A 23501-nucleotide genomic window follows, 5' to 3' on the forward strand; every position below is an offset into this window, starting at 1 on the left:
CCATGAGGATCTCGCCAAACACTATATTTATTGGATTTTATTAAACACTGATTATATTTTCACATATACTGTAAAATTTTTGTAAAATATTTTTAAAACAACTCTAAAATACTCATCTAAAAAATTATATGCAAATATACTAGTACTAGTGGTCAATAGAGTGGCAGATGTGTACACATGCAATTTGGGACTGTGTATGTAATAAAAAAAATTTTGAGAAAAAATGGAGCAAAATAATTCCCCTGATGTTAAAAGATACTTAGGGGTAGATATTGATGGTACATTTTATGTAGAAGATCCTGAAAAATTTAAGAATAACATCGAGGCTTTTAAAAACCTGAAATCGAAGAATATCGTTCCCTTTTTCTGTACAGGTGTGTTTATATTTTTTATTAATTTATATTTTAGGTAGGGTTCGTCTTAGTGCCATGAAGGTTGTCGGTGATGACTTTCAGGGTGAGACTGGATACAACGGCTATCCTGGTGTTTATGCCAATGGAGCACTGGTTTACGACTCTGATGGAAACATAATAAGTCATTCACATTTTTCTGAAGAATTTCTCAGAAAATTTGTAAAATACATTATCGACAATAATCTGGATGACATCACAATTTTTAAAGGAGCCGATAAGTTCTTTATTATCAAAGATTTAAGGGAAGAGTTCAAAAGTTATCCTAAAAGCAAAAATATGGATAATTTGATTCTAATTACTCCAGAAGAAATAGTAAAAGAGAAAGTATTGGGAATACTTCTGAGTAACAATGCCAATCTAGATGATTTGCCCAGTAAATTGTCATGTAAAATGTGCACTAACGATAGAACCTATCAGATAAGCTCTGAAAATGTAACAAAAGCCTACGGAGTTGAAAGATTGCTGAATTATTTGGGAGTTTCACCTGACCAATGTTCATTTATTGGTGATGGAGATAACGATATAGAAGTGTTAAAATATTGTAAACTATCTTATGCAGTGGGAAATGCAAACAATGCAGTGAAAATGGCTGCGAAAACTGTTTTAAATGAAAGTTATGATCAGGGTGCTTTTGAAAAGGCTGTACAGCTTGTTTCTTCATCCTGATTTCATAAATCTTCCTCTAAATTTCATATATACATATTTAAATTAGCACATGGTCAGCTAATATATTCATGAAGTATCCTAACAATTTTAATTTAGAATAATTAAGTATAAGTTAAAATATTGTGTAATTATCAACAGGTTAACACAATGTGTTAGTATCTTATAACTTAATGATTTTGTGTAACATTAATAATTATATTAACAAGAAATATATACTTTACTTTAATTCATGTAGAAGATTTTCAGAGACCAGTGAAATCCTGTCAAAATTATTCAAAAATCTCAAAGATAGGCCAAACATAAATAATTTCTCCATACATACTTTAAAGTTTAGTGAAACCGATAATTGTAAAGAAAATAGTTCTATAAATGATGTTATATCCAAGAAATCATTGGATTCATCAAAAAAAATTCAATGTGCATATTCAGATTCCTTTTTAACTCTTGATTTACTAACACATTCTAATAGACGGCAGGATCTCTCAATATATAGAGAAAATAAAGATTTTATTATTAGCTCTTTTATCACTCTGATTAATTTAAAAACTAAAAACCATGATTTGCTGTCCTTTCTTTGTGATTCTTTGACGGTTATTGTAAATGATTTGAATTTCGACGAATTATATAGACTTGTAAAGGTTATATCTAATGAAAAGTCAGGCAAATCTCACCTTAGTGATAAAATTTCCACTATTTTTTGCAGTTTACTGACAAGAGTTAACTATTTGATCACTGAAAAACTATCATACACTAAAGGAATAGTTAAGGTTAATGAACTCCCTAAATATTCTGCTGGTTATTTACATGACTCAGGTTCCGATATAACACCTGGAATCAATTTTGATTGCGAAGAACATTTGGAAAAGCTATGGCATCTGTGGTACATATTATCTAAAAAATCTTTTCATGAATCGAAGTATACAGTTTCACTTTTATTGTCACTTTTGGAACTCGAAACTGGCAGGATATTTAAGTTTGATTTAAGAAGAGTATGTAGAGCATTGGATATAGTTGTAGGGGACTGTAAATTCTTCAGTAAATTAGAAGAAAGATTTATTTTAAGGCTACTGAAGAGGTTTAGCATAGTTTTATCCAATTTAGATAATGACCAGGACCCTGAACTTCACCTAAAATCCAACAATATAACTCCTATTCAAGTTAAGAAGTTTTTCTGTAACATATCGAAAATATCCAAAATATCACCTAAACTCTTAGAGAACTTTTTACAATTAGAAAACAGTTATAAATCATTTCAAAATTTTGTCACATTATCTAGTTTTCTTTTGAACAATGAACATGGTAAACTAGATGTTTCTGAAAGAAACCATGAACACTCTGATAGTGATTTAACTGAGTACTTTAATAAAAATTCAACTGAATTAAATTATAAACACAATAAGTTGTTTTTGAAGGTTTTTGTAGATTCTGTCGAGATTGTTAAGTTCCTGGACCACCTGATCTTATGTCGTACTCCAGATTCTGATAGCTATAATAATCTCAACAACTGTGAGGAATTGAGAAATAAACTTTTAAAACTATCCTATGACTTGCTAATAAAGATTTCAGTTGAAGCTGAAGAATATTTAGTTCAGGAATGCAGAAGTATGTACTATATTCTCCTCACATTTTCTCTTTATAAACCAACAATACCCGATACTTTGGGTGCTTCTGAACTCTCTGAAACCATCTCCAATAAAATTGAGCGTAACATTACTAAATTAACATCAAACTCTAGATTATTAACTGGTCATACACATTCTAGTGAGAATAACAATTTGGGGATGAAGACAGTTCAATTCATGCTTTTCTGTGATAAGATAAATTGTTTTCTAAGATTATTGGGGTCAAATACAGAAACATCTAATAAGGTTAATTTATCATGTAAGAAGTTGGTTATGGAGCTTCTAAAAAACCATGAAAAGTTACTCTCTTCCAACCAAACTCAAGGTCTGAAGACTCTTTACGTCACCTTGTTGAACAAGTATGGGTTGTTGTCACCTGAGATTTATTGTGAATTTCTACATATTCTGGAACCGTGGCCAACTTGGAAGAGGAATGAACTTACAATGTTATGTGACTTATTCTCAAGAACTTATCCCAACTATTGTACTAATACATTAAGTAGAGGTGGTACTCCTGATAACCAGCACTTTGTTTGCTCTAGAGTACTTGATAGGATACTGAGCTTGTTAGAATCTTTAATTAAATATGTATTTGTAAATGATAACTTCTTTAAATTCTCTAATAAAGAACTCATATCAGTTTTGAACTTCTTAAACACTTATTTGGATGCTTATAACGATAAACTTACACCCAGTGATTCGTTCAATCTAACCTTTAATGAGCAAGTGAAATCCATGATAACGAATAAATTGTCTGAAAGAATCAATGTTATGAACTTCAATCAGCTTGTAAAACTGCTTTCATTTCACAATATCATCGAAGAAAGTTTTAGAGATGAAATTGTTCAGGGGATTCTAAACTTGGACTATTTGGGGGATATCTCCTGCCTGGTTTCATTAAATGATCCTACGGTCACTTCTAAGGTTTTAAACACCTTTGACATAAAAGTTGTTGATGAAAGTTACGTTTTCAGAGAAAAGATGTTGAAGATGAAGTTTTTAAACAATTACAAGAAACCTCAGGTAAATGAGAACATTGTGAGCCACTCTAACTACGAGGCTTTAAAAATGTTAATTTAATATTATAAAAATGGATACCAAATATTCATATTATTATATTAATTTAAAATGGTTTAATAGTGTGCATCAATTACATGTCATCTTCATCATCTATCATATCGTACTCGTCGTCAAAATAGTCTATGGAAACGGTATCCATGTAGTAAGCTAGCGGTGCGTGCCATATCTCCCTCCTTATGATTTCTCCAACGTCAGGCCTGTTGAGCCATTCATCCTCAGTAAACCACTCAAAAAGGGACCAGTCAATGCACTTGTCGTTCTTCCTAGCCTTCAACGCTTCTTCCACGGGGCTCTGAAAATGAATTAAAATCAATAAAATACCTTCCCAGGCTTCCAAGTTATTTTGGTACACTCCTTAACGTTCTCTTTATTTAGGTCAAATACAACGTGCTTGGTCAAAGAAAGTGGGCTCATGAATTCCTTAGCCTTATCAGAGAAGTTCTAAGAATTTATTAATTTTTAGTAATTGGAATTCCTGATAATTAACAGAAATAATTATATTGTTACGAGTGTTAATTTATACGATCCATTGTTGTCAAGATTATCGAATAACTGTATGCTTTTCAGGTGTTCGAGTACTGGAAGGTCTGCGGAAGTCAGGTAGCTAAGAGCAGGGTGGTGTGTAAGAGCTTTGCACCAAAATCCAGGTATCTTGTCTATTATTTCCTGAAATTTCAATTATTAATTCAAACGAACTTGGCGTTTATCGAAAAATGGCTGTTTTTTCTTGTCGAACTTTCTTTGAAGATTCATCTGTTCGTTGGCACACTCCTCATCCAGAGAAAGCAGTTTCTTCTGAACTAAGAGATCATATTTGGTAAACTAAATACCTTCATCAAATTCTGAAATAAACGGTAAAAGAGGGTTGTTCGTGGCATCAGATCTAAAGGAAAATTTAAAGCAACATATCATTATAGTTTAAAATAATAAAAAATATCTGAAAATAGGAAACAAACGAATTAGTGGCAGAGTCGTTGGAAGTAGCGGCATCATCGTGATTTCTCTTCATCTCTATTATCAAAAAATCCTTAAATTATTGTGGCGGCAGTTAGATTTAAGGGATGGTTGACCAAAAATTCTCAAAAAACGGAAGTAAGTTAAGATTTTACAACGGAGTTTAAAAAATTATAGTAAAATCTAGTAGATGCTTGAAGAAAAGTGGCTGGGAAGAATTAGAATGGGAAAAATAGTAAATAAATGTTGTAATCAGAAGGTAATTTCAAAATCATTTCCCCACAGGGTGGATAAATAAGGAATAACTAAAGTAATTGATCAATTAATAAATTAAATCATATATAAATTTAATTAAGAATAAAGGTTGTTTGGTTTCTATTTCAGTACTATATGTTCCCCCAGTTGTATAGTGATGTCGTTAATGTGTAATCAAATAAACTGTTTAATACCTAATTATAAAATATATAAGTTTCATTACGTTTTACTCCGTTTAATTTTTGATTATGATTTTTATTATAGAATGTGTAAGTCATTTTACAGATCATATGTGAAGTAGTATATTTAAATTTAACAAATCATTTTTAAAGGATTATTTAACTTTTATTCATAATTTTAGATTGCATGTATACGTATATTTCATAATGTGTTAGTTACTTCCTCTTGTTTACTGGTTATTGGGCATCAATAGTATCATTGCACATCATGTTGGTAATTAGTAGGATTTAATTATGCATTTTAGATTTGTAAAAAACGCCGTTGGTTTAATTTTATACTCTAGTTTGTACAGCTCCTTTTCAACCACTTTGTTTTGCTCTGCGGCGAAGACTTACTACCGAGATAACAAGGATTCCACCAACTCCTATAACGAACAAAAGTACAATAACAACCAATTTAGCTTATATTAAATATGTACATATAAAATCTAATTTTTAAATTTTCAGAAGTATGTTCGATTTGGGAACATTCAACGATAACAAATTTCTTTCCGGTGAATTGACACTCCTTAAATCACAACTAACCTCTGATGTTACATATAAGTTGATGGTGGGAAGTCAGATAACAACAGGGTCCTGTTGGTTTGTGGCAGATGTTTATGCCGGAGGCGAATATAAATTCACAAACAACAACTACTCTGATTTAAAAATGATGTTAACTACCGATTATAAAACACATCTTGTAAAAAATGGATTAGTAAAACATAATTTTAAAGTCGAACCGTTTAAAGAATCAGGTATGAAAGATAATTATATGTACAATTAATAAAATAATTTTAGAGGACATAGTCCCGCCGGTGGTGGGAATGGTCGGTTACCCTGAAAGAATGTACACATTCCTTACAGTTTCAAAGGATGTTAAACCAGGAGAATATGTCGTCCTTTTCGCATATGGAAGATCCTTCTCAGACGATCTTCCACATCGATTTAAGGAGTTCAGAATAAAAGTTCTGTAATTTTTTAAATTTATAATGCCTTTATTATGTAATATTTATTTTTTTATATAATTAATTGAAAAAATTAAATTAAGCTCTAATTTCTACTATTTATGGTGAATAGCTGTGTGGATTGCAAAAAACTGCCATTACTGTAAATTATGGAAAAATTTAAAGCTCCTAATGTATTGTATAAATTTTGTTATGTATAATGCAGAATATATCCGATGTGTTAGAGTTGACCGAGAACATACGTAACGTATGCTTTCTCGCTCATGTAGACCACGGAAAGACCACTTTGTCGGACTCTTTGATCTCAAGCGTAGGAATAATAAGCGAAAAACTATCTGGAAAGCTCAGATATTTGGATAATAGAGATGACGAGCAGAGGAGGATGATAACTATCAAGTCCTCAAGCATCTCGCTCCTTTACTCAAAATATGAACATTTTAACGACAATAGTAATAGTAGCTCGCCAAAAAATGATAAGGTGTTGATTAATTTGATAGATTCCCCAGGGCATGTCGACTTTTCAATAGAAGTTTCAACTGCAGCAAGACTATGTGACGGCGCCTTGCTGGTAGTTGACGTTGTTGAGGGGATTTGCCCCCAAACGAGAGCAGTTCTGAGACAAGCATGGCTTGAAAACGTAAAAACTGTCCTAATACTTAATAAAATTGATAAGTTGATACTGGATTTGAATATGACTCCATTGGAAGCATATAAGAGGATGTGTAATTTGGTAGAACAGGCAAACGCATTGATTTATCAGCTGTTTATGGAGGAAGTTATGAAAAAAAGTGATACACCAGACGTAACCAAGAGCGAAAAATGGTTTTATTCACCTTCAGAAGGGAATGTAGTGTTCTGTAGCGCAATCCATAAATGGTGTGTATACATACCGGAATTCGTATGCCAAGTAGGCCAGAGATTAGGAATTTCTCAGTCAAAGTATGACGTAATACAAAAATCACTTTGGGGAGAATACTATTACTGTAACAAGACGAAGAGTGTAAAGGTGTGTAAGAATCAAGAGAAGCCCATGTTTGTACAGTTTGTTTTGGATCAGATTTGGAAGGTTTACGATGCGGTCCTTAAGTGTGATATAAATTATATTGAGAAACTAGCCGCACATTCGAATGTTAAATTGACATCGAGGCAAATAAAAATTCTGGAAACGACTAATGAGAAACAAACTAACAATTCGTCATTAAAGAATTTTGAGTTATCGCCAGATGATCGAGATGATTTACTCCAGACCATTTTAAGTAACTGGTTGCCATTGTGTTCTGGAATTTTCAGATTAATCGTAGATTCATTGCCTGATCCAATAACAGCATCTAGAAAAAGATTGAAGAAGATATGCCCATCAATAACCAACTACGATAATTATGACAAGATTATTAACCTAGAACAGGATGCACCAGTGGTACTACATATCGCAAAATTTTTGGGATCAGATTTAAGTCATATGAGGCTGACCAGAGACGTGCTTCACGGTGATGAACAAGCAGACGACTTCGTGGCCTTTTCCAGAGTCTTTAGTGGAAAAGTTTCCAAAGGAGATGTATTGTATATATGTAAATATAATGATAATAAATTGAAATCGGGTACAGTAAACTGTGTGAATGAACTGGGTATGTTATTAAATATTCTCCTTATGAGCATTATTCTAAAAATATCTTTTAGATGAGGATGATGAGAGCATGCATATCAAGGTTTCAATAAATAAAGTTATGATTCTCATGGGCTCTGAACTTATCGAAGTAGATAAAGCATATCCAGGGAATATAGTCGCACTCTCATTATCTACTAACCAGACCAATTTAAATACAAATACTCAAGATCATGTATGAACATTTCCTTCATTTATTTATATAATTTTTAGGTTAAAGATGTAATGGCATGGTTGCTTTCATTGACTGATCCTCATAGAAGAAACCTTTACACACTAGAAGGAGGATATAACAGGAATAAAATATCAAGAACAAAAACACTCTGTTCAGTTGATAGGCATTTAACACTGTCAAGTGACCCACAGTTCCCACCATTCTCACCACCAACACATGAAGTAATTTATATACTTATTTTAATAATATTTAGCTTAATAATTCTATCATAAGAGTGTCAATTGAGCCGCAAAATGTAAAGGATATGGATCAAATGTTGACAGGGCTAGCACTGCTATACACAGCAGACCCTGCAGTTGAAGTATGTCAATTATTTCCTAAAACTGATATTTATAACACTTATTTCTAATTCTAAATGTTTTATGTAGATTGATATATTGAAAACTGGGGAGTATATACTAGCATGTTGCGGAGAAATACATTTGGAGAGGTGTATTTCAGATTTGACGAATTTGTATGCAAAAATCCCAATCAACGGTAAGATTTAGCAAACTAGATATTATAAGTAGATTGGCCAAAATAATATTTGTGTAGTTTCTAAGTTGAGAGTCTCAATACGCGAAGGCATTGTGGACCTGAAGAATAACATTAGTTTGCACCTTTTATCAAAAAAAGTCAATTTTCCCCCATGGAAGAGTGTAAGCTCAGATGACCCGTTAAAGAGTCACAACGAAGAATCGCAGAAGAACTCTCTTCAGGAAGACGAAGAGGGATATAAATCAGAAGATAAATCGCATATACAAGTTATTCCAGAGCTCTGGATAACACAAGATTCAATAAACCATGGCTTGGTGTATTTTAAAATATCTGAGGAGTTCGTTTTATTTTTAACAGCAAGACAAATGAACAACTCAGGTATCTTTATTACAGTTTTAAGTTAATTTTAGTTCTACAATACTTGGATGAGAATAGTAAGGACTTAAAGGGACTCATTTATAGCGGTGAAGTCCCTCACAGATTTGAAGGGTGCACACTGAACGACTCCTTGAATCTGGTACAAACTGAAATTTACAAGCTCATGAACACGAATGCCAAACCAGGCAAAAGTGGAGTAAAAATGAGTAAGGATAAGAGTGCTGAGGGGGGAACAGCTTTGGGTGACCTTTGGGGGATAAGCCTGAATAAAGGAACAAGGTGTTTGTTGTTTTACAGAAATAATGGTCAGTACTTTGCAAATAAATCCCAAAACCTCTTAACTAAAATGCAGTGGACTTTCATAGACTCGTACAATCGCAGTAGTATATTCTCATTACAGAACTCAAAGTTAATTTCTAATATAATTTCTGGTTTTGAACTAGCATCCCAGTCAGGTCCATTAACTGAAGAACCACTCAGGTATAATATCTACATGTGTATATCTATAAATAGGTAAATATAGTTATATAGATTGCTTGGTTAACATTTGATAATTAGGGGAGTTGTGTTTGTGATTGAAGGCATTTACCTGAATAAAGATGACCAACTCATAGGATCGCCATCATCCTCATCGATTTCATACAATCAACTTAAAATGCAAAGAAATAAAGATTCTAGGGAAGATAACTTAAATTCTTTAAACACAGACATGAACAAGGACTTTGGTAATATTTTAAACAAGTATACAAGCTCATACAAAGATGAGGGAAGCAAGCACAAAGATGGGGAAAATAAGGATAAGGATGATATTTCAATGAATAAATCTGACGAGCTTAACGAAGTCGGGTCAAGTGGAGCATCGCCTGAGACATCAATTCGCTTCAGTGACTCTTGCACAATTACTTCTAAAAGATCACAAACGCTGACCTCCTGGAGAGTAACTTTATAAATTGAGCTTTAACTAGCTAGATTTTGCTAAAATTTCATTAATTATTGATTCAGATAATGACTAATATGCGTCATCTGTGCCGCAAAGCATACATGCAAAGAGGAAGAACAAGGATTTACGAAGTCATACTGAGACTAGGTATTTTGAAATTAATTCTTTTAAACTTAATTGATAGATTTGCAATGTGAACAAAACGTTCTGGGGAAAATATACAACGTTTTGCAGAAGAGAAGAACACAAATACTGAGTGAGAATGTGAAAGAAGGCACAACGACATTTGTAATCGAGGCTACAATGCCAGCCAGTGAGTCCTTTGGACTAGCTCAGGACCTGAGATCAAAGGCTTCAGGCGGTGTCATTTTCCACCTTCAGTTCTCGCACTGGGAAATGCTACCAGATGACCCTTTCCCAGAAACCACAATGACGGATTCAGTAACTACTATTCATTTATATTTATTTTTATAAATATTGATTTGTATGCAATATAAATATATGTTTCTAATGTATAGTTATATATAATGGAGTAGGAACTTGAAGATGATGGATTCAATATAACGCTTTTGTTGCAATCTAACATTCCAAGGAAGATAATCAACCACTTGAGGAAAATCAAAGTATGTTTAGTGGGAAAATAATTCATTTTAGGGGTTGGCGACAGAGGAAAAGGTGGTTGTGGCTCCAGAAAAACAAAGGACGCTTTCCACTAAAAAATAAATATAATGTATTTTAAAATATTATTCCAGGGCGTCCATCTGCTTTAAAAGTTTTAGTGAATCGGTGAGGCCAGAGCCTTGATTAGCAGACTTTTTTGCCTGTTTATTGGAGTTACGGTCAGCGGTTTCAGAGTCAGGGTTCTTTCGTTTATATTTTGGTTTTGCTTCAGGACATTTGGCCTCCTTTTCAGTGAGTTTACAGCACTTGTAGCCCCAGCTCTTCTTATCTCTGTCATAGTAACTTCCAAAAACTGTAGTGTGGCCGTTCTTTAACACATCCTCATTATATTGCGATCTTATAACTAATTTCTTTTCCTCCTTATTAGTAGACTTAGGAGTGGGAGAAGTGGAAGAGGTAGCAGGACCGGTTAAAATTAAACCAGACTGATTTTCAGATACGAAATTGCGATCAACTTTATATTTATTCCTTTTCTCCTCAAGAATCATCTCCATCCTCTTAAGCTCCTCCTGCTCCCTAATCTGGCGTTTAATCTCAAGAGTTTTCAGCTCCTCTTCACGCTTCTCCTTCATCTCCTTCTGCCGCCTCTCCTCAGCCTTCTGCTTCTCTTCAGCCAGCCAAACCTTCTCCATGTTCTGATAAGTCCCTAAAAATAATTTTATAGCAAAAATAATGGAAAATTATGTATAAATTATATGTTATAAGTTAGATGAAAATAACGTAAATATGTAGGATAAAAATTACCTGGATGAAAGTGCTTGTGCCGAATGAAAGCGGCAGATTTATTGCCGATTTTGCCCATCCACATCTTTAAAAACTAGTTTTATGATAATTTGCTAAAACGTATTAAATCACTTCATTTTTAAATGAGTTTAAATTAGTTAAATATAATACAAATAAAAAAACATTACAAATATTGTAATAAAACATACATAAAATTGTTAAAATAAAATAAATATAAAATAAATAAAGTGATTTTGAGAGATACAAGTACCCAATGGCCATAAATTGATTAGATGATTAATTATGGTTATTTCTGTTAAATATTAAAATTTTAAATTAAATTGAGTATTTTCTTGATTTTACTGAGAGATTTATGACATTTTGAAAATAATCGCAAATATGGAATTTTTTACAATTATCTATTAAAATATCGAAATACAAATAATTAAACATGTAAATTATGGACGGTGTGGATGAGGAAGTTGTAGAATTATTCGCAACCCTGTCAAAAGCTGAGCCATGGAGGTTACAGCGCCAGTATTTCCCGAGTAAATTCGGAGGATTGCCAGCATGGCTTGACCCAGTTCATCTTCCAAAGGAATCTGAGTTAAAGTGTGAGAAATGTCAGAGTATAATGACGTTTTTTCTACAAATTTATGCTCCAGATGATTTGTGTGAGGAAAACGACTCATTTCACAGGACGGTTTATCTGTTTGTTTGCCAGCCTTGTGGTAATCAGTGGAAAGCTTTTAGATCTCAGTTGGCTAGAAAGAACGATTTTTACGATTTTCATCCATCAGAAGATAACATTATGTTCCCAGACTCTGAAATGGGAAAAAGGTGCTGCTTAGCTTGCGGACTACCAAGCGATAATCCTTCAAAAGAGCCTATTCACTTGAATAATTCTAAAATTCAACTGGTTGATACACAAGGTAAGTACAGTTGTTTATAACATGTGTAGATGTTAGAGAGTTACACGAACGTTGTAAAATAGCAGTGAAACACCAGACTCTTTGTTGTACATTTGATGAGTGGATTCTTAATATTTGTGAAGGCGAGATTCCCTTATCAGATAATTATTTATCGCACGAAAAGGAGCTTTATAACCGATATTTAAAAGAGAAGAAGCTAAACGGAGGTATCAACTCATTTCAAATAACTAAATTAATTTATACTATTATTTACCGTATTAATTAACTTTTAGAGATGATGGATGAGAGTGAGGAACAGGCATTTGAATCTATACAGGAAGAAAACATGTACAACGACGAGTCATTTCTAAAATTTTCAAAAAAGACAACTCCGAATGAAGTTTTGTATTACTCGAGGGAAGGAGAGCCACTTTGGATAAGCGATAAAACTCCAAGACCAGTCATTATTAAAAGTAATCATTCATCAGAAGGATCCATAGATGGAATGCCCAATAATCAAACACCAATAGAAAGTGATTTAAATGTAGTAAATTTATGTGAAAACTGTGGAAGCGACAGATCATTTGAATTTCAAGTGTTGCCCCAATTACTCCACTACATAAAGTCGGATCGAGTTGATTTTGGGAGCTTATCAGTTTACACATGTTCAAAATCATGTAAAATAGGAAATAAATACCAGAGAGAAGTGGTAATTTTAGAAAGGGACTATTCTTTGGTCCCAAAACCACAAAATGTTAAATAATATATTTTTTAAACTATTTTAATGTGTATACGTTACACTCCAATTTCAGTTAGATATTTATAAGGAGAATAATTTAAAGGGATGAAAAGGGCGGTGAAGTAGGCGGAAGCCTACGCTTTTATATGTGTGGTTGGAATCCAGTCTAACACATCCCCCACACCGGTAATAAATAGGTATATTATATGTCGTTTATTAATAATTGGAAAAATTGCTATCTTTAAAATTTTAGAATCAGTTTCCCTGAGCTTCAAATCTAAAATTTTATGTCCTGAAAAACCTTACTAATTTTATTGTGTGCAGGAGGAATCTCACACTATTTTGTATTTTATTGTCTATTTTTTAAAGATCGCCGGATTCTTTATAGATTCCTCAGTGTCATTTTAAAATATGGACTATTCACTTCTGCTTTTTCTTTGTAGCGTCCTCTTTGGTATCTTTAATACCGCTACACCTGCACTTTGTAGTATCCCACTATCATTTTCACCAGACTCACTTGAAGATGATTCACCTCTGAATGATAATTTCTCATTTAGAACTGAAGACTTAAAAGATTCACACACTTCCAAGAAATCAAGTGAAATAACGGAACCAGACAGTTCTGGAGATCCTGAGCTTACCCCCGGTACACTTAATTCAAGATCCGAGTCCCCTGAACTTACAGCATCAGTAGAAACTGTCGTCTTAGACGAATCTCCAGATGACGACTTTATTTCCGAGAAAGACTACTCAGACGCCCTTGATAGCGAAGATGATCAAACCGACAGTCTGAGCAAGGATGCCGTTGATGATGACGAAGGCCAACATGGTCGTTTGTTTGAAAAATTGTCAACAGAGTACTCTGATGACTTTAAGAAGTCAACAGAGGAAGGAATAGATATGGACTCTGAGAAAACCTACACCGTTAGGTCAGTACTCCCAGTTGACAGCCTTCTGGTCCTTACAACACCAAGCGGATGCTCCCTTTTGGATTTCACGGGAGAAGACGATGGGTTCCAAGTTGTCGAGTTCAACTTTAAGACTTCAGAACTGGAAGAGTGCTCGAAGTTGACTGAGGACATCATCCGTGAGATGAATGAACAGTTAGCAAGGGATTTAGTGGCCCACAGAACCACCCAAGCTACACCACAGACCAAGATGGTTGAGATTTCTGTTCGTGACCCTATGAGGAACAGACAACTTAATATCAAGGAAACACAGGCAGTATTTACCGCCTCCGACAGACTCAACTCTGAGAACTCACCTGACCCAAGCTCACCCAGATTTGGAGATGAAAGTGACATTACAGAGGAAGACAGAAGGGAGGCACTTTTATTGCTTTCCCGCACTCTTGACTTCGACTACTACCCAACTGACTCTGACTCAGTCTACGTCATGAGCTTTTCCCTTAACGACCGTGACACTTTGGACTCAAACAGAGAACAGCTGTTGAATCAATTTTACCAGTTGTTCAACACTCCAGTGGACCAGAGTGTAAATGAAGAAGAAAGCAGTGCAAGAACAGAGAACAAGGAATCGACCTCAACCGAAGATAAGATGAATTTCGAGAGCATTTTCAAGAACTTGTCGAGTTATTCAGAGGAGAAGTTAGAGAAGTTATTGGACGAGATGAAGGCATTTTTGGAGACTGATGAGGGCAAGAAGGCTGTAGAGAAGTTCCAAAACGAAATGGCTTCGAAGCTAAAGGAGGTGGAAAAGTTGTACAAAGAAGAGTCTGAGCTAGGAAAGAAGATCTTGGGTGACCTTAGCAAACATGGAGTGGAAAACGTACAGTGCAGCAAGTTGACAACTGAAGATTGCGCAAACTACTCAAAGTGCCAAGTGCTATCAGTAGAAGGTAAAGATGTATGCTTCGTATCTCCCAAGACCATTTACTGGCTTATGCAGACCAAATGCGGACTTCAGTCCAAGGCAGCACTTCTTTCCATAGCGAGAGATCTTAGCAACATCGGAATCATCAGCAACAAACACGTCAATAACCTCGAACAGTCGTTTGACCTCAACAAAATCTGCAACGCCATTACACACTCCTATCTCTCCAAACTCTCTCCGGGACTCATGAACCCAAATTCTCGCTCCGCAAATTCAAATAATTAATTCATTCACATAGATAGTCATTCACACAGTAATATCGTAATGTATAATATATACTATATAGTATAGTGTTTGGTATTTTTAGTTGAATTGTGTTTAGTGGATTCCAAGTAGATAATAAGTGAATTTAATTGTTAAGTTCAAAACTAATAAATTTCGTTAATAAATTAAAACTTTGTAAATTCCTCTTAATTATTAAAATTAATACTTTTAATTAACCAGAAAATAGGTAAAAAGAAAAATCAACTAGTGGAATCTAGTGTCACTACAAAATTGTAAAGAACACTCATTCTGTATTATTAAATGAAGCCAATAATTTTAAGAGGTCATCACAGACCATTAACGTGTGTTAAAACAAACAAACACGGTGATTTACTATTTACTTGCGGAAAGGTATTTCGTCCATACTCCTTCCTAGCCATTTTAATAAGTTAAAATTAAAATCCACTATGATAAATTTATTTATATTAATTTTTATAATTAATGTTGTTAGGACGCAGTTTTGGCACTTTGGAGAACAGAAAATGGCCAGCAACTAGGTAACCTTGGATTCCACTGATTCTCTTTAGGTCGGTACAACTGTGGAAGGGGTGCCGTTTGGGGGTGTGACATAACGTTTAATTCGAAACTATTGGTAGTGGCTTCAGGAGACTCGAAAGTCCTAATTTTTGATGCTGAGAGAGGGACTCTTCTGCTGGAAATTTTAGAAGAAGGATCTTGCAAGTGTGTTGAAACTCACTTTCTAATATAAAATAAAAAACATAATAATATTTAGATATGTCGAGTGGAACAAGAATCCAGCAGGCCAGAATAAATTCGTAGTGTGCCACGACGACTTCGGAGAATCTGTCAAGATGGCCACTAAGGTCTATGAAGTTAAAACTCGAAAGTCTCAAGACGGGAGCCTGGAACTTAATTATCGTATCCTTTGGGTCCAAAGAGGATACCGTAGCCGTTGCTTACAGTGCCACTGGGGACCACTTGACAAGACTGTTGTTACTGGTCACGATGATGGTGTTATTAACGTACCTTCTTATACAATTTTATTATTTACACAAATTTTCTGTTTTTTACCTAATATTAATGTGTTTTTTAGGTCTGGAACGCTTACGATGGATCCCATTTGAAGAGATTGGATGCCCACAAATTATCTGTATCATCGATTTCTTTCGACCTCTACAGCCTCCTGATGTTATCTGTTAGTTTCCCCTTTAATCGTATAATTAACTTTAATTTAGTGCTCGTCTGATGGAACTGCTAAGTTGTGGGAGACTGCAACATGGACCTGCGTTAAGGTATGTTAAACTACTGTTAATTAGCCTTAGAATTACAAGACTGATAGACCTCTCAACGCCTGTGATATTTCACCCGTATTTAATGTTGAGGACGGCAAAAAGGCCCATATTCTTCTTGGAGGAGGTCAGGAAGCTGACCAGGTCACAACTACTGCCGCCTCAGAGGGTAAATTCCAGGCTCTAATTTACAATTTAATTCACGAAGAGGAGATTGGGAGTGTTAAAGGCCACTTTGGCCCCATCAACACTTTGACGTTTTTGTCTGACGGTTCTGGCTACGTTAGCGGCGGAGAGGATGGATTTGTCAGGATTTACCACTTTGATCGTGACTACGTTCTAGATAAATATGACTAGAACCACTAAATTATAATATTCTACTATTATGTTTGTATATATATATATTTTTTTATATTATATTTTGTATACAACATAATGTATACTATATTGTTGTATACTATATAACGTATACCATATTGTGTATAGAATATCATATTACATAAACAACATCAAGACATTAATAGTCTAATAAAAGACTGCTGATCAGTATTAATTAGCTTCTTTTCTGTGTATCTAAGCTTAACAAGGTCAAGATTACTTAGCTTGGTTTTACCAACATTTGCAGGAAATTTCAGAAAAGTTTTCAGATTCATCTAAATTACATTAATTGGTACTGATAAGAACCTGTAAGTTCTTGGTGTTTATAAAGTTAAAGAACTCCAGAGTCTTGAAGAGAAGTAGGAAATCCTGGAAATAAAAAGAGTTTAGGTCCCTGGAAATGTTATTATAGATTAGATAAACAGTTCTGCAACGGTGTAAAAGAGCCGTATTTGGAGAGAGTCCAGGTTCCGAATTGATATCAGGTAACATATTTTGAAGTGAAGAGTGATATAGATAATAGCCAGATAACAGTTTTAGTGACGAAATTCCATCCAGATTAGTAGAAATCATCTCACCAATTTTAAATAATTCATTAAATAAGGCATGGTGTCTGTATAGTAATTAGGTTAATGAGAAATAAACTAACGGGTGATTGACTTTAAAGTATAAATAGGACAGGTTTGATACATCCTTTGGGTGCATATGATCAATGAATTTGACTAAAAAGTCACCACAATTTCTAAAAATAGCATTAATCATTGATAATAAAAGTAAATAACGTAAAAATAAGCTTGAAACTACCTGAATAAGACTTTGTGGTGTATATTACGATTGACAAATGATTGTAGTAATTTGATTACTGGCTTATAATTGGTAGTTAAGAGGTTATTTAATGAAAAATTTGCATAGACACTCCATTCAGCTTCATCTCCAACTCTGACTCGTGAAAGATAATTTAAAATTGAGCTGAAATTCAAAATTTCAATCTCTCCACGAGCCAAACTCTTCTTATCAACCAGGCTAATTATTTAATGTGTTAATGTTAAAAACATACGTTGAGATCAGGTCAGCGAATTCTTCAGAGTATAAATTAAGAAAACATAGCGACTCACTAAAAATATATCATTTTCTAAATTCAACAATTATCTAATTCATTTACCTAATAATGACTATGTGGTACAAACTATTTAATGTATTTACCTAATGACTGTATACTACATACCAAAGCTTTGAAATATTATTGTAATTAATGGAATCCAGGTGTGACGGTAGGTCAAATATCAACTTAGTGGCAAATAATTTTATGTTATCGTCATCCTTAAATAACATACTACTGTACAACAAACACTCTAAACATATTTATTACACCTTGACCAGAACTATACAATACCTATATATATATATATATATAATTGTTTACCTATAATTTTATTGAAATCACTAATTTTATAAAGATGCGGAAGGATTGAATTAAATAGTAACTGGTCCCTTATATCCAGTTTTGACATTATTATGAGTATTGTTAACAAGTTGACATCATCTAGTGCTTGAGGCATATTGTTCACTGTGTAGTTTAGTAGAAACCTCAATTCCTCCTTTTTAAAAGATTTTTTAAGTATTTTCTTAAAATATTTATTGAGGTTTTTTGCATCAACAAGCTTACTGTTGACCTTTAGGATCGTAAATTTTGAGTCTAAATCTGTACTTAAGCTTCTACTTTTCGAAAATTGATATAAGTTATTATGCATAATAAAACGTCCAAAGCATCCCAATTGGGACTTACTAACACAATATCCCAGCCGAATCATTGTTGTTTCAAAATTGAGATGGATTCTTTAAGAGCTTCTATGAATTTGTCAACTTCAGAACTACTATTATACATGGCCAGGGATACTCGAATTGTGTTAGTACAGTAGTACGTTTTATGCAATAAGTAAGCGCAGTGCTTTCCTAAACTCATTTAATATTTTAAGGTGTTAGAAATGATATAATTATATCATTGTATAATAAAGTAACGAAATACCTGCACGTGTTATTATATTTTTTGAGGCAAGTAGGGCAGATAAGTCAAATGGGTCAATATCATCAACGTTGAATGATATTATAGGTATTCTATCAAGGGTAGGGTCGAAATTATACAAATTTACCAAATCCTTCATTCTTTCATATAAATATTGCAACAGCATATTATCATGTTTTCTTATCTATAAACTGTTATTTATTGTGTATTTTACCCTATCAATTCCAATACTGTTAATAAAGTCAACTGCAGCTCCTAGCCCTATAGCCTGAGCTACTGGTGGAGTGCCTGCTTCAAATCTGAAGGGTGGTTCAAAATAGTCACAAGATTCAAATGTTACGTCCTAAAACAGTTTATAAACTCATGTATTAGAATAAAAAACACAAAATAAGTAGTTCATACTTTGACAGTTCCTCCACCACATTTTTGTGGCTCTAAATCCTCCAACAGGCGTTTTTTATAATATAAAAATCCCACACCAGTAGGCCCATACATCTTATGGCTTGATCCTGCCAAAAAGTCGACATCCATATCTTGCACATCAATCTAAATTATTATCAGTTTAAACAATGATACCTTTATTTTCCCAACTGTTTGTGCAGAGTCTGATAAAACCAAACATCCATACTTATGGGCAAGTTTTGAAATTGTTTTCATATCTTGAATGACTCCCAAAACGTTAGATGCGTGACCACAACAAAGCAACTTAGGACTCTTACTCTTTAGTAGCGATTCCAGGTGATCAAGATCAAACTGGCCATTTTGGTGTAACTGAATGGGAATAATTAAAATTAAATTACCTTTACATATTCAATTGAACATCCGACTCTATCACACAAAACCCACCACGGCAGAAGATTACTGTTATGCTCAGATAAGGGTAAAAGGATCACATCATCTTTTTTCAAGTTTTGTGGTCTATTAAATATGTAAATAAAAAGAATTAGTTGTAAACTACCCCCAAGTACTGGAGACAAAGTTAATTGAGTCTGTAACTCCGGAGGTGAATAATATTTGTTCAGCTGACGGCGCATTAACAAAGTCTGAAACTTTCTTTCGAGCATTTTCATATATCTGTTAAATTAAAAATTACAATTTGTATAAAACAATTATCATAAATAAGAATGGTGTGTATATGAAATACTTGAAATGGTACCTGAGTAGAAAGCTGGTCGTGAGATGATCCTGAGCCTCTATAAACACTGAAATTGTTAGTTGTGTAATAATGAAACAATGCCTAAAAGTTCAAATTGGTTTAAGTTATTGATAACTTACATTTAAAACATAATTTGGCTTCTGAGTTGTTGTAGCGTTGTTAAAGTAAATTAAATCTTTAAGTTCGTTATCTTCTTTGTTCAAAATAGGGAATTCCTCTCTGGCTATGGCCTCAATTTCAGTCATTTGCAAATTCAAAAGATTTTGTTTGGGTAAATCCCACGATTTATCAAAAATCGGTCTAATAAACAATGTGCTTCTCTTATTATTATAATTAAGGGTGTAGGAAACTGATGCCATAATAGTAACTTTTAGAATAAGAGTGTAAAAAACTTTACAGAACATCTAAAATGCATTTGATTTTAGTTTTATAGAAAACATATTAATTTTATTCCCTGGCCCAAATAGATGAAAATAAAGTAGGAATCTTATAGTGCAATAGAAAATGTAAATACTAATACTATTTTATTTCTTAATTTAAATAAATTTAATTTCTGGAATGTTATTAATTTCGATTTATAATTTGAATGCAATAATTAAAAAATTTCATTGGATAAGTGTGTAAATTCATAATGTAATATAGAATGTTATTTAATCATGATTAACATTCCACTTTTAAGGAGTTTAAATGGTAAATTTTCAACCATAACTCCTAAATACGTTCGTACCTTTTCTAACACTAGTGACTTTTCCGAAATTGTTATGAACGTTTTATCGAATTATAAGTCAACGAAGGTTAAAAAGGTTTTTGTACTTGAAAAGATAACTAAATATGATTTGGAAATTCAAAATGGTTTATCGCCAGCTCAAATTTATAAAACATTTCCACGTGAGTTATTTTAACTTTTAATCTGATAGATTATGTACCCATTTCTATAATTAACATTTTATTAGTGGCTTATAACACACATCTAACTCATAAAAAGATTATGGACTCATTAATTTATCATTTAAAAAATGTTTATAAACTTGAAACCGAAGTAGTTAAAGCACAATCAAAAGGACTTTTACCATTCGAAGGATCAAAGAATACTAAGAGAGTCAGACCAGACCTTGTAATCGCAGCAGGTTTTCATATATCCTAGTTACTCATAGTGTTATATTTAACAAAAACGAGTTAATTAGAGTATTAACAATATGATTAGGAGGCGATGGAACGTTCTTGGAGGGAGCTTCATTGATCCCGGCAGACCAGCTTTATGACACACCAATATGGCTGGCAGGACTTAACACGGACCCTGAAAGGAGCATGGGTACGTTATGCATGTCGTACTTTGGTCCAAAAAACGAACAACATTTTAACTGTGGATATTACGACTATGAGAAGTGCCAGCCAACGTCTAAAGAGGGTTTAAATTCACCAAAATCTGATTCACCTGACCCATTTGATAGTTCTAGCGTCTTTTATAAGAATTTGAAAGAGTTTTGTAGTTATTCATATAACAGAATGACTGAGAAGAAACTATACTTTGATAATCCTAGTTTGTACCATTCAGAAGACAACTCTCCAATTCCCATTAAAAGTGATGATGTACTACTTACCTATGACCAGTACGTTAGAGTGTTACTTGATAACTTGCTGAATTTTAATTTACACCCGATACCAAGGCAGAGATTGAGGTTAAAGCTGTTTAAAAGAAAGATGTTAAACTTCAATAAGTCAAAACCTGATGAAACGGATGAGAGTTTAAATAGTTGTTTTGACAACAGCGTGATTGAGAAGATACTTGTAAGAAACTCAAGTTCGAGTTTTGAGGAGAAGGAGCTTATCAACTACCACCCCTCAGATACAGATTCATACTCGTTGCCTTACGGAATCGTTAACGATGTTATGATCACAGGAGAGGACTTTGGAAAGTCCTTTTACTCGATAGTACAAGTGGATGATAAGCCCTTAAAAAGAGTAAAATCTTCAGGAATTCTAATAACTTCGGGGACTGGGTCTACAGCTTGGGCATACAACATCTCAAAAATTAATTTTTTCAAGGGGACCAGTTTAATTAAATGCTTACTTGAGCATCCAGATGTTCCTAAATCACTTGAAAATTCCATAAGTAGCCAAATACATTAGTTATTAAGTTACTCTATCTCTACACACTAGGTTCATACTGATTCTATAGATGATGAGATAATTAAGGAGTCTATTGAGTGTTTTAACCATAAGCTTAAGATGGATCCAAGTAGGTCAGTTATGAGATGTTTAATCAGAGAGGAGATATCAAACAAGTTAGTTGAAAGTATTTTTAAATAATTTAGGACAACCGACGAAACTAATTTCTACAGCTGTAAACAAGTAAAGGTGGTTCCTCTATGTAAAAATGCAGTTGCATGTGCTGACGGCTCAACAAGAGTTACACTTGATTACGGGGATGTGGTCCTGATTAAAACTTTTGAAAGTGACTTGATATGGTCATTAATATGATTTATACTAAATGTATATACAGAAGCGTATATGTGTACAAATATATAAATTATTGTATTATCATATAGTATATCCTTGTTTATAGTTTGTTGAAAGAAACAATTGTGGCAGATTGAACTAGTCCAAGAACCTCGTCATCGCTATCATATCCATCTTCTTCACGCTCAGTCTTCTTAGTCTTGTCCTCCTCTGAAAGGCCCAGATTTTCAATCATCTCCGTAACTTCATTGGTGTTTACTAGATCATCTACAATAGTGCACATAACTTGGAGCTTCTCAATGCCAAAAGCGAGAGGAATCCTAGTGGAAGCCTCGCCCCAAGTCAAACCTTCAATTTTTAAGGAGCGAACTAACTTCAAAACTTCGTCCAAATCAACATCGACACTTGCTGGCTCAACATGAATTACCAAGGAAGATTTAGCAACCTCCTTCTTCTTTGTTTTTGCGGCTTTCATAGCCTCCATCTTCTTCTTTAGTGAATCATCCTCTTCCTCGTCAGCCTCGCCTAAACAAAATAAATTATGGTGGAATTATTTAAATAAATATGTTTTGCGAAATCAATATAAACATACCAAAAAGGTCTAAGTCATCTTCGGTCTTTTTATCCTCTTTAACAGGGAAATTTCCTTTAGGAAGGTCCTTGGGTGGAGAGTGACACCAAGTTGAAACGTGTAAATACCACCTGTAAACATTTGGATAATCCTTCTCAGCAGGAGCCTTTCCTAGCTTCTTGAAAACGGCGACATCGTCGGTAGTTGCGTTCTTTACGCCTCCAACGAAGGAGTGGTAGGAAAGAAACTTATCCAAGTTAAGGAGACCTTCGGCCTTACCTAAAGAATCAAAGTCAACTTTCAAGTCAGCCATATCAACTAATAAATGTTCTCAACTAATATAATTTAAAGTAAATGTTGTATATTTGAAGAAAATTTTTATTTAATAATGGGGATTCGTAAGTACTTTAGTATAGATAGATGCCATTAACACTAGTTATACTTTATTATAAATTTAAAAAATAATTCTTAATTACGAATGATGTAATTTTTGGTATAGTATAAGATAATTTAATACGTTTAAATCAAAAATGGATTCTTCGAGTTAAATGTGTAAAAAAATAATTTTCAACCTTTTTGCTTT

The 23501-nt window shown here is 33.7% G+C and overlaps 15 protein-coding genes across 15 annotated transcripts; 10 read left to right on the forward strand and 5 right to left on the reverse strand.

Annotated features, from left to right (window-relative positions):
- Positions 1-25: 25 nt before the first annotated feature.
- On the forward strand, positions 26-1115 carry TpMuguga_01g01083 (haloacid dehalogenase-like hydrolase family protein). The gene is made up of 2 exons (XM_761511.2): positions 26-374; positions 409-1115. The coding sequence occupies exons 1-2, from the start codon at positions 224-226 to the stop codon at positions 1077-1079; spliced, it is 822 nt and encodes a 273-aa protein (XP_766604.1). The 5' UTR covers positions 26-223; the 3' UTR covers positions 1080-1115.
- Positions 1116-1249: 134 nt separating this feature from the next.
- TpMuguga_01g01084 (uncharacterized protein) lies at positions 1250-3798 on the forward strand (the record flags this gene model as incomplete). Its single annotated transcript, XM_761512.2, has 1 exon — positions 1250-3798. One exon carries the CDS (start codon positions 1250-1252, stop codon positions 3779-3781), a length of 2532 nt encoding a protein of 843 aa, XP_766605.2. The 3' UTR covers positions 3782-3798.
- A 7-nt stretch (positions 3799-3805) lies between these two features.
- On the reverse strand, positions 3806-4790 carry TpMuguga_01g01085 (Nucleosome assembly protein (NAP) family protein; the record flags this gene model as incomplete). The annotated part of the gene is made up of 6 exons (XM_061305140.1): positions 3806-4073; positions 4103-4222; positions 4289-4447; positions 4478-4581; positions 4612-4664; positions 4738-4790. The coding sequence occupies 6 exons, from the start codon at positions 4788-4790 to the stop codon at positions 3852-3854; spliced, it is 711 nt and encodes a 236-aa protein (XP_061161706.1). The 3' UTR covers positions 3806-3851.
- Positions 4791-4925: 135 nt separating this feature from the next.
- Positions 4926-5145, forward strand: TpMuguga_01g01086 (uncharacterized protein; the record flags this gene model as incomplete). The annotated part of the gene is made up of 2 exons (XM_061305141.1): positions 4926-4994; positions 5092-5145. 2 exons carry the CDS (start codon positions 4926-4928, stop codon positions 5143-5145), a joined length of 123 nt encoding a protein of 40 aa, XP_061161707.1.
- Positions 5146-5147: 2 nt separating this feature from the next.
- TpMuguga_01g02035 (uncharacterized protein) lies at positions 5148-5423 on the forward strand (the record flags this gene model as incomplete). The annotated part of the gene is made up of 2 exons (XM_061305171.1): positions 5148-5259; positions 5386-5423. 2 exons carry the CDS (start codon positions 5148-5150, stop codon positions 5421-5423), a joined length of 150 nt encoding a protein of 49 aa, XP_061162044.1.
- Positions 5424-5463: 40 nt separating this feature from the next.
- On the forward strand, positions 5464-6207 carry TpMuguga_01g01087 (uncharacterized protein; the record flags this gene model as incomplete). The annotated part of the gene is made up of 3 exons (XM_761515.2): positions 5464-5609; positions 5677-5966; positions 6010-6207. 3 exons carry the CDS (start codon positions 5464-5466, stop codon positions 6183-6185), a joined length of 612 nt encoding a protein of 203 aa, XP_766608.2. The 3' UTR covers positions 6186-6207.
- Positions 6208-6375: 168 nt separating this feature from the next.
- ria1 (Elongation factor Tu GTP binding domain protein) lies at positions 6376-10592 on the forward strand (the record flags this gene model as incomplete). The annotated part of the gene is made up of 12 exons (XM_761516.1): positions 6376-7801; positions 7854-8014; positions 8053-8235; positions 8268-8375; positions 8443-8551; positions 8609-8929; positions 8962-9409; positions 9488-9866; positions 9932-10016; positions 10054-10310; positions 10406-10492; positions 10524-10592. 12 exons carry the CDS (start codon positions 6376-6378, stop codon positions 10590-10592), a joined length of 3633 nt encoding a protein of 1210 aa, XP_766609.1.
- Positions 10593-10595: 3 nt separating this feature from the next.
- On the reverse strand, positions 10596-11512 carry TpMuguga_01g01089 (N-terminal domain of CBF1 interacting co-repressor CIR family protein). The gene is made up of 2 exons (XM_061305142.1): positions 11295-11512; positions 10596-11196 (listed from the first exon to the last, which is right to left on the reverse strand). Exons 1-2 carry the CDS (start codon positions 11356-11358, stop codon positions 10613-10615), a joined length of 648 nt encoding a protein of 215 aa, XP_061161708.1. The 5' UTR covers positions 11359-11512; the 3' UTR covers positions 10596-10612.
- A 91-nt stretch (positions 11513-11603) lies between these two features.
- PDCD2 (C-terminal putative domain protein) lies at positions 11604-12963 on the forward strand. Its single transcript, XM_761518.2, has 3 exons — positions 11604-12205; positions 12235-12411; positions 12478-12963. The coding sequence occupies exons 1-3, from the start codon at positions 11734-11736 to the stop codon at positions 12945-12947; spliced, it is 1119 nt and encodes a 372-aa protein (XP_766611.1). The 5' UTR covers positions 11604-11733; the 3' UTR covers positions 12948-12963.
- A 161-nt stretch (positions 12964-13124) lies between these two features.
- On the forward strand, positions 13125-15088 carry TpMuguga_01g01091 (Tp12). The gene has a single exon (XM_761519.2). The coding sequence runs from the start codon at positions 13335-13337 to the stop codon at positions 15039-15041; it is 1707 nt and encodes a 568-aa protein (XP_766612.1). The 5' UTR covers positions 13125-13334; the 3' UTR covers positions 15042-15088.
- Positions 15089-15279: 191 nt separating this feature from the next.
- On the forward strand, positions 15280-16718 carry Trip1 (WD domain G-beta repeat protein). Its single transcript, XM_761520.2, has 7 exons — positions 15280-15431; positions 15532-15577; positions 15608-15761; positions 15814-16063; positions 16135-16236; positions 16277-16333; positions 16364-16718. The coding sequence occupies exons 1-7, from the start codon at positions 15342-15344 to the stop codon at positions 16685-16687; spliced, it is 1023 nt and encodes a 340-aa protein (XP_766613.1). The 5' UTR covers positions 15280-15341; the 3' UTR covers positions 16688-16718.
- Positions 16719-16819: 101 nt separating this feature from the next.
- On the reverse strand, positions 16820-18519 carry TpMuguga_01g02260 (uncharacterized protein; the record flags this gene model as incomplete). Its single annotated transcript, XM_761521.2, has 7 exons — positions 16820-16983; positions 17015-17321; positions 17358-17450; positions 17513-17731; positions 17766-17822; positions 17934-18060; positions 18132-18519. 7 exons carry the CDS (start codon positions 18517-18519, stop codon positions 16840-16842), a joined length of 1335 nt encoding a protein of 444 aa, XP_766614.2. The 3' UTR covers positions 16820-16839.
- Positions 18516-20338, reverse strand: csd (Aminotransferase class-V family protein; the record flags this gene model as incomplete). The annotated part of the gene is made up of 9 exons (XM_061305206.1): positions 20007-20338; positions 19888-19968; positions 19690-19805; positions 19532-19649; positions 19308-19502; positions 19134-19277; positions 18946-19074; positions 18735-18915; positions 18516-18661 (listed from the first exon to the last, which is right to left on the reverse strand). The coding sequence occupies exons 1-9, from the start codon at positions 20289-20291 to the stop codon at positions 18516-18518; spliced, it is 1395 nt and encodes a 464-aa protein (XP_061162045.1). The 5' UTR covers positions 20292-20338.
- A 93-nt stretch (positions 20339-20431) lies between these two features.
- On the forward strand, positions 20432-22379 carry TpMuguga_01g01095 (uncharacterized protein). Its single transcript, XM_761523.2, has 5 exons — positions 20432-20775; positions 20841-21014; positions 21092-22000; positions 22067-22172; positions 22203-22379. Exons 1-5 carry the CDS (start codon positions 20544-20546, stop codon positions 22366-22368), a joined length of 1587 nt encoding a protein of 528 aa, XP_766616.1. The 5' UTR covers positions 20432-20543; the 3' UTR covers positions 22369-22379.
- Positions 22380-22403: 24 nt separating this feature from the next.
- Positions 22404-23294, reverse strand: TpMuguga_01g01096 (EF-1 guanine nucleotide exchange domain protein). Its single transcript, XM_761524.2, has 2 exons — positions 22940-23294; positions 22404-22872 (listed from the first exon to the last, which is right to left on the reverse strand). Exons 1-2 carry the CDS (start codon positions 23229-23231, stop codon positions 22448-22450), a joined length of 717 nt encoding a protein of 238 aa, XP_766617.1. The 5' UTR covers positions 23232-23294; the 3' UTR covers positions 22404-22447.
- Between the last annotated feature and the right edge of the window lie 207 nt (positions 23295-23501).

Source organism: Theileria parva, chromosome 1 (genome assembly GCF_000165365.1).
Source record: "Theileria parva strain Muguga chromosome 1, complete sequence, whole genome shotgun sequence".
NCBI lineage: Eukaryota > Apicomplexa > Aconoidasida > Piroplasmida > Theileriidae > Theileria > Theileria parva.

What these genes read in the sequence shown, in the direction of transcription:
- TpMuguga_01g01083 (XM_761511.2), top strand. Translation starts at nt 224, where the DNA reads ATGGAGCAAAATAATTCCCCTGATGTTAAAAGATACTTAGGGGTAGAT. An exon ending in CGTTCCCTTTTTCTGTACAG is followed by an intron (nt 375 to 408) that starts GTGTGTTTATAT and finishes TTTATATTTTAG; the next exon opens with GTAGGGTTCGTCTTAGTGCC.
- TpMuguga_01g01089 (XM_061305142.1), bottom strand. Translation starts at nt 11,358, where the DNA reads ATGTGGATGGGCAAAATCGGCAATAAATCTGCCGCTTTCATTCGGCAC. An exon ending in GCACAAGCACTTTCATCCAG is followed by an intron (nt 11,197 to 11,294) that starts GTAATTTTTATC and finishes AATTATTTTTAG; the next exon opens with GGACTTATCAGAACATGGAG.
- PDCD2 (XM_761518.2), top strand. Translation starts at nt 11,734, where the DNA reads ATGGACGGTGTGGATGAGGAAGTTGTAGAATTATTCGCAACCCTGTCA. An exon ending in TCAACTGGTTGATACACAAG is followed by an intron (nt 12,206 to 12,234) that starts GTAAGTACAGTT and finishes TAACATGTGTAG; the next exon opens with ATGTTAGAGAGTTACACGAA. An exon ending in AGAGAAGAAGCTAAACGGAG is followed by an intron (nt 12,412 to 12,477) that starts GTATCAACTCAT and finishes ATTAACTTTTAG; the next exon opens with AGATGATGGATGAGAGTGAG.
- TpMuguga_01g01091 (XM_761519.2), top strand. Translation starts at nt 13,335, where the DNA reads ATGGACTATTCACTTCTGCTTTTTCTTTGTAGCGTCCTCTTTGGTATC.
- Trip1 (XM_761520.2), top strand. Translation starts at nt 15,342, where the DNA reads ATGAAGCCAATAATTTTAAGAGGTCATCACAGACCATTAACGTGTGTT. An exon ending in AGAAAATGGCCAGCAACTAG is followed by an intron (nt 15,578 to 15,607) that starts GTAACCTTGGAT and finishes GATTCTCTTTAG; the next exon opens with GTCGGTACAACTGTGGAAGG. An exon ending in ACAGCCTCCTGATGTTATCT is followed by an intron (nt 16,237 to 16,276) that starts GTTAGTTTCCCC and finishes ACTTTAATTTAG; the next exon opens with TGCTCGTCTGATGGAACTGC.
- TpMuguga_01g01095 (XM_761523.2), top strand. Translation starts at nt 20,544, where the DNA reads ATGATTAACATTCCACTTTTAAGGAGTTTAAATGGTAAATTTTCAACC. An exon ending in ATCACTTGAAAATTCCATAA is followed by an intron (nt 22,001 to 22,066) that starts GTAGCCAAATAC and finishes CTGATTCTATAG; the next exon opens with ATGATGAGATAATTAAGGAG. An exon ending in AGAGAGGAGATATCAAACAA is followed by an intron (nt 22,173 to 22,202) that starts GTTAGTTGAAAG and finishes TAAATAATTTAG; the next exon opens with GACAACCGACGAAACTAATT.
- TpMuguga_01g01096 (XM_761524.2), bottom strand. Translation starts at nt 23,231, where the DNA reads ATGGCTGACTTGAAAGTTGACTTTGATTCTTTAGGTAAGGCCGAAGGT. An exon ending in AGATGACTTAGACCTTTTTG is followed by an intron (nt 22,873 to 22,939) that starts GTATGTTTATAT and finishes TATTTTGTTTAG; the next exon opens with GCGAGGCTGACGAGGAAGAG.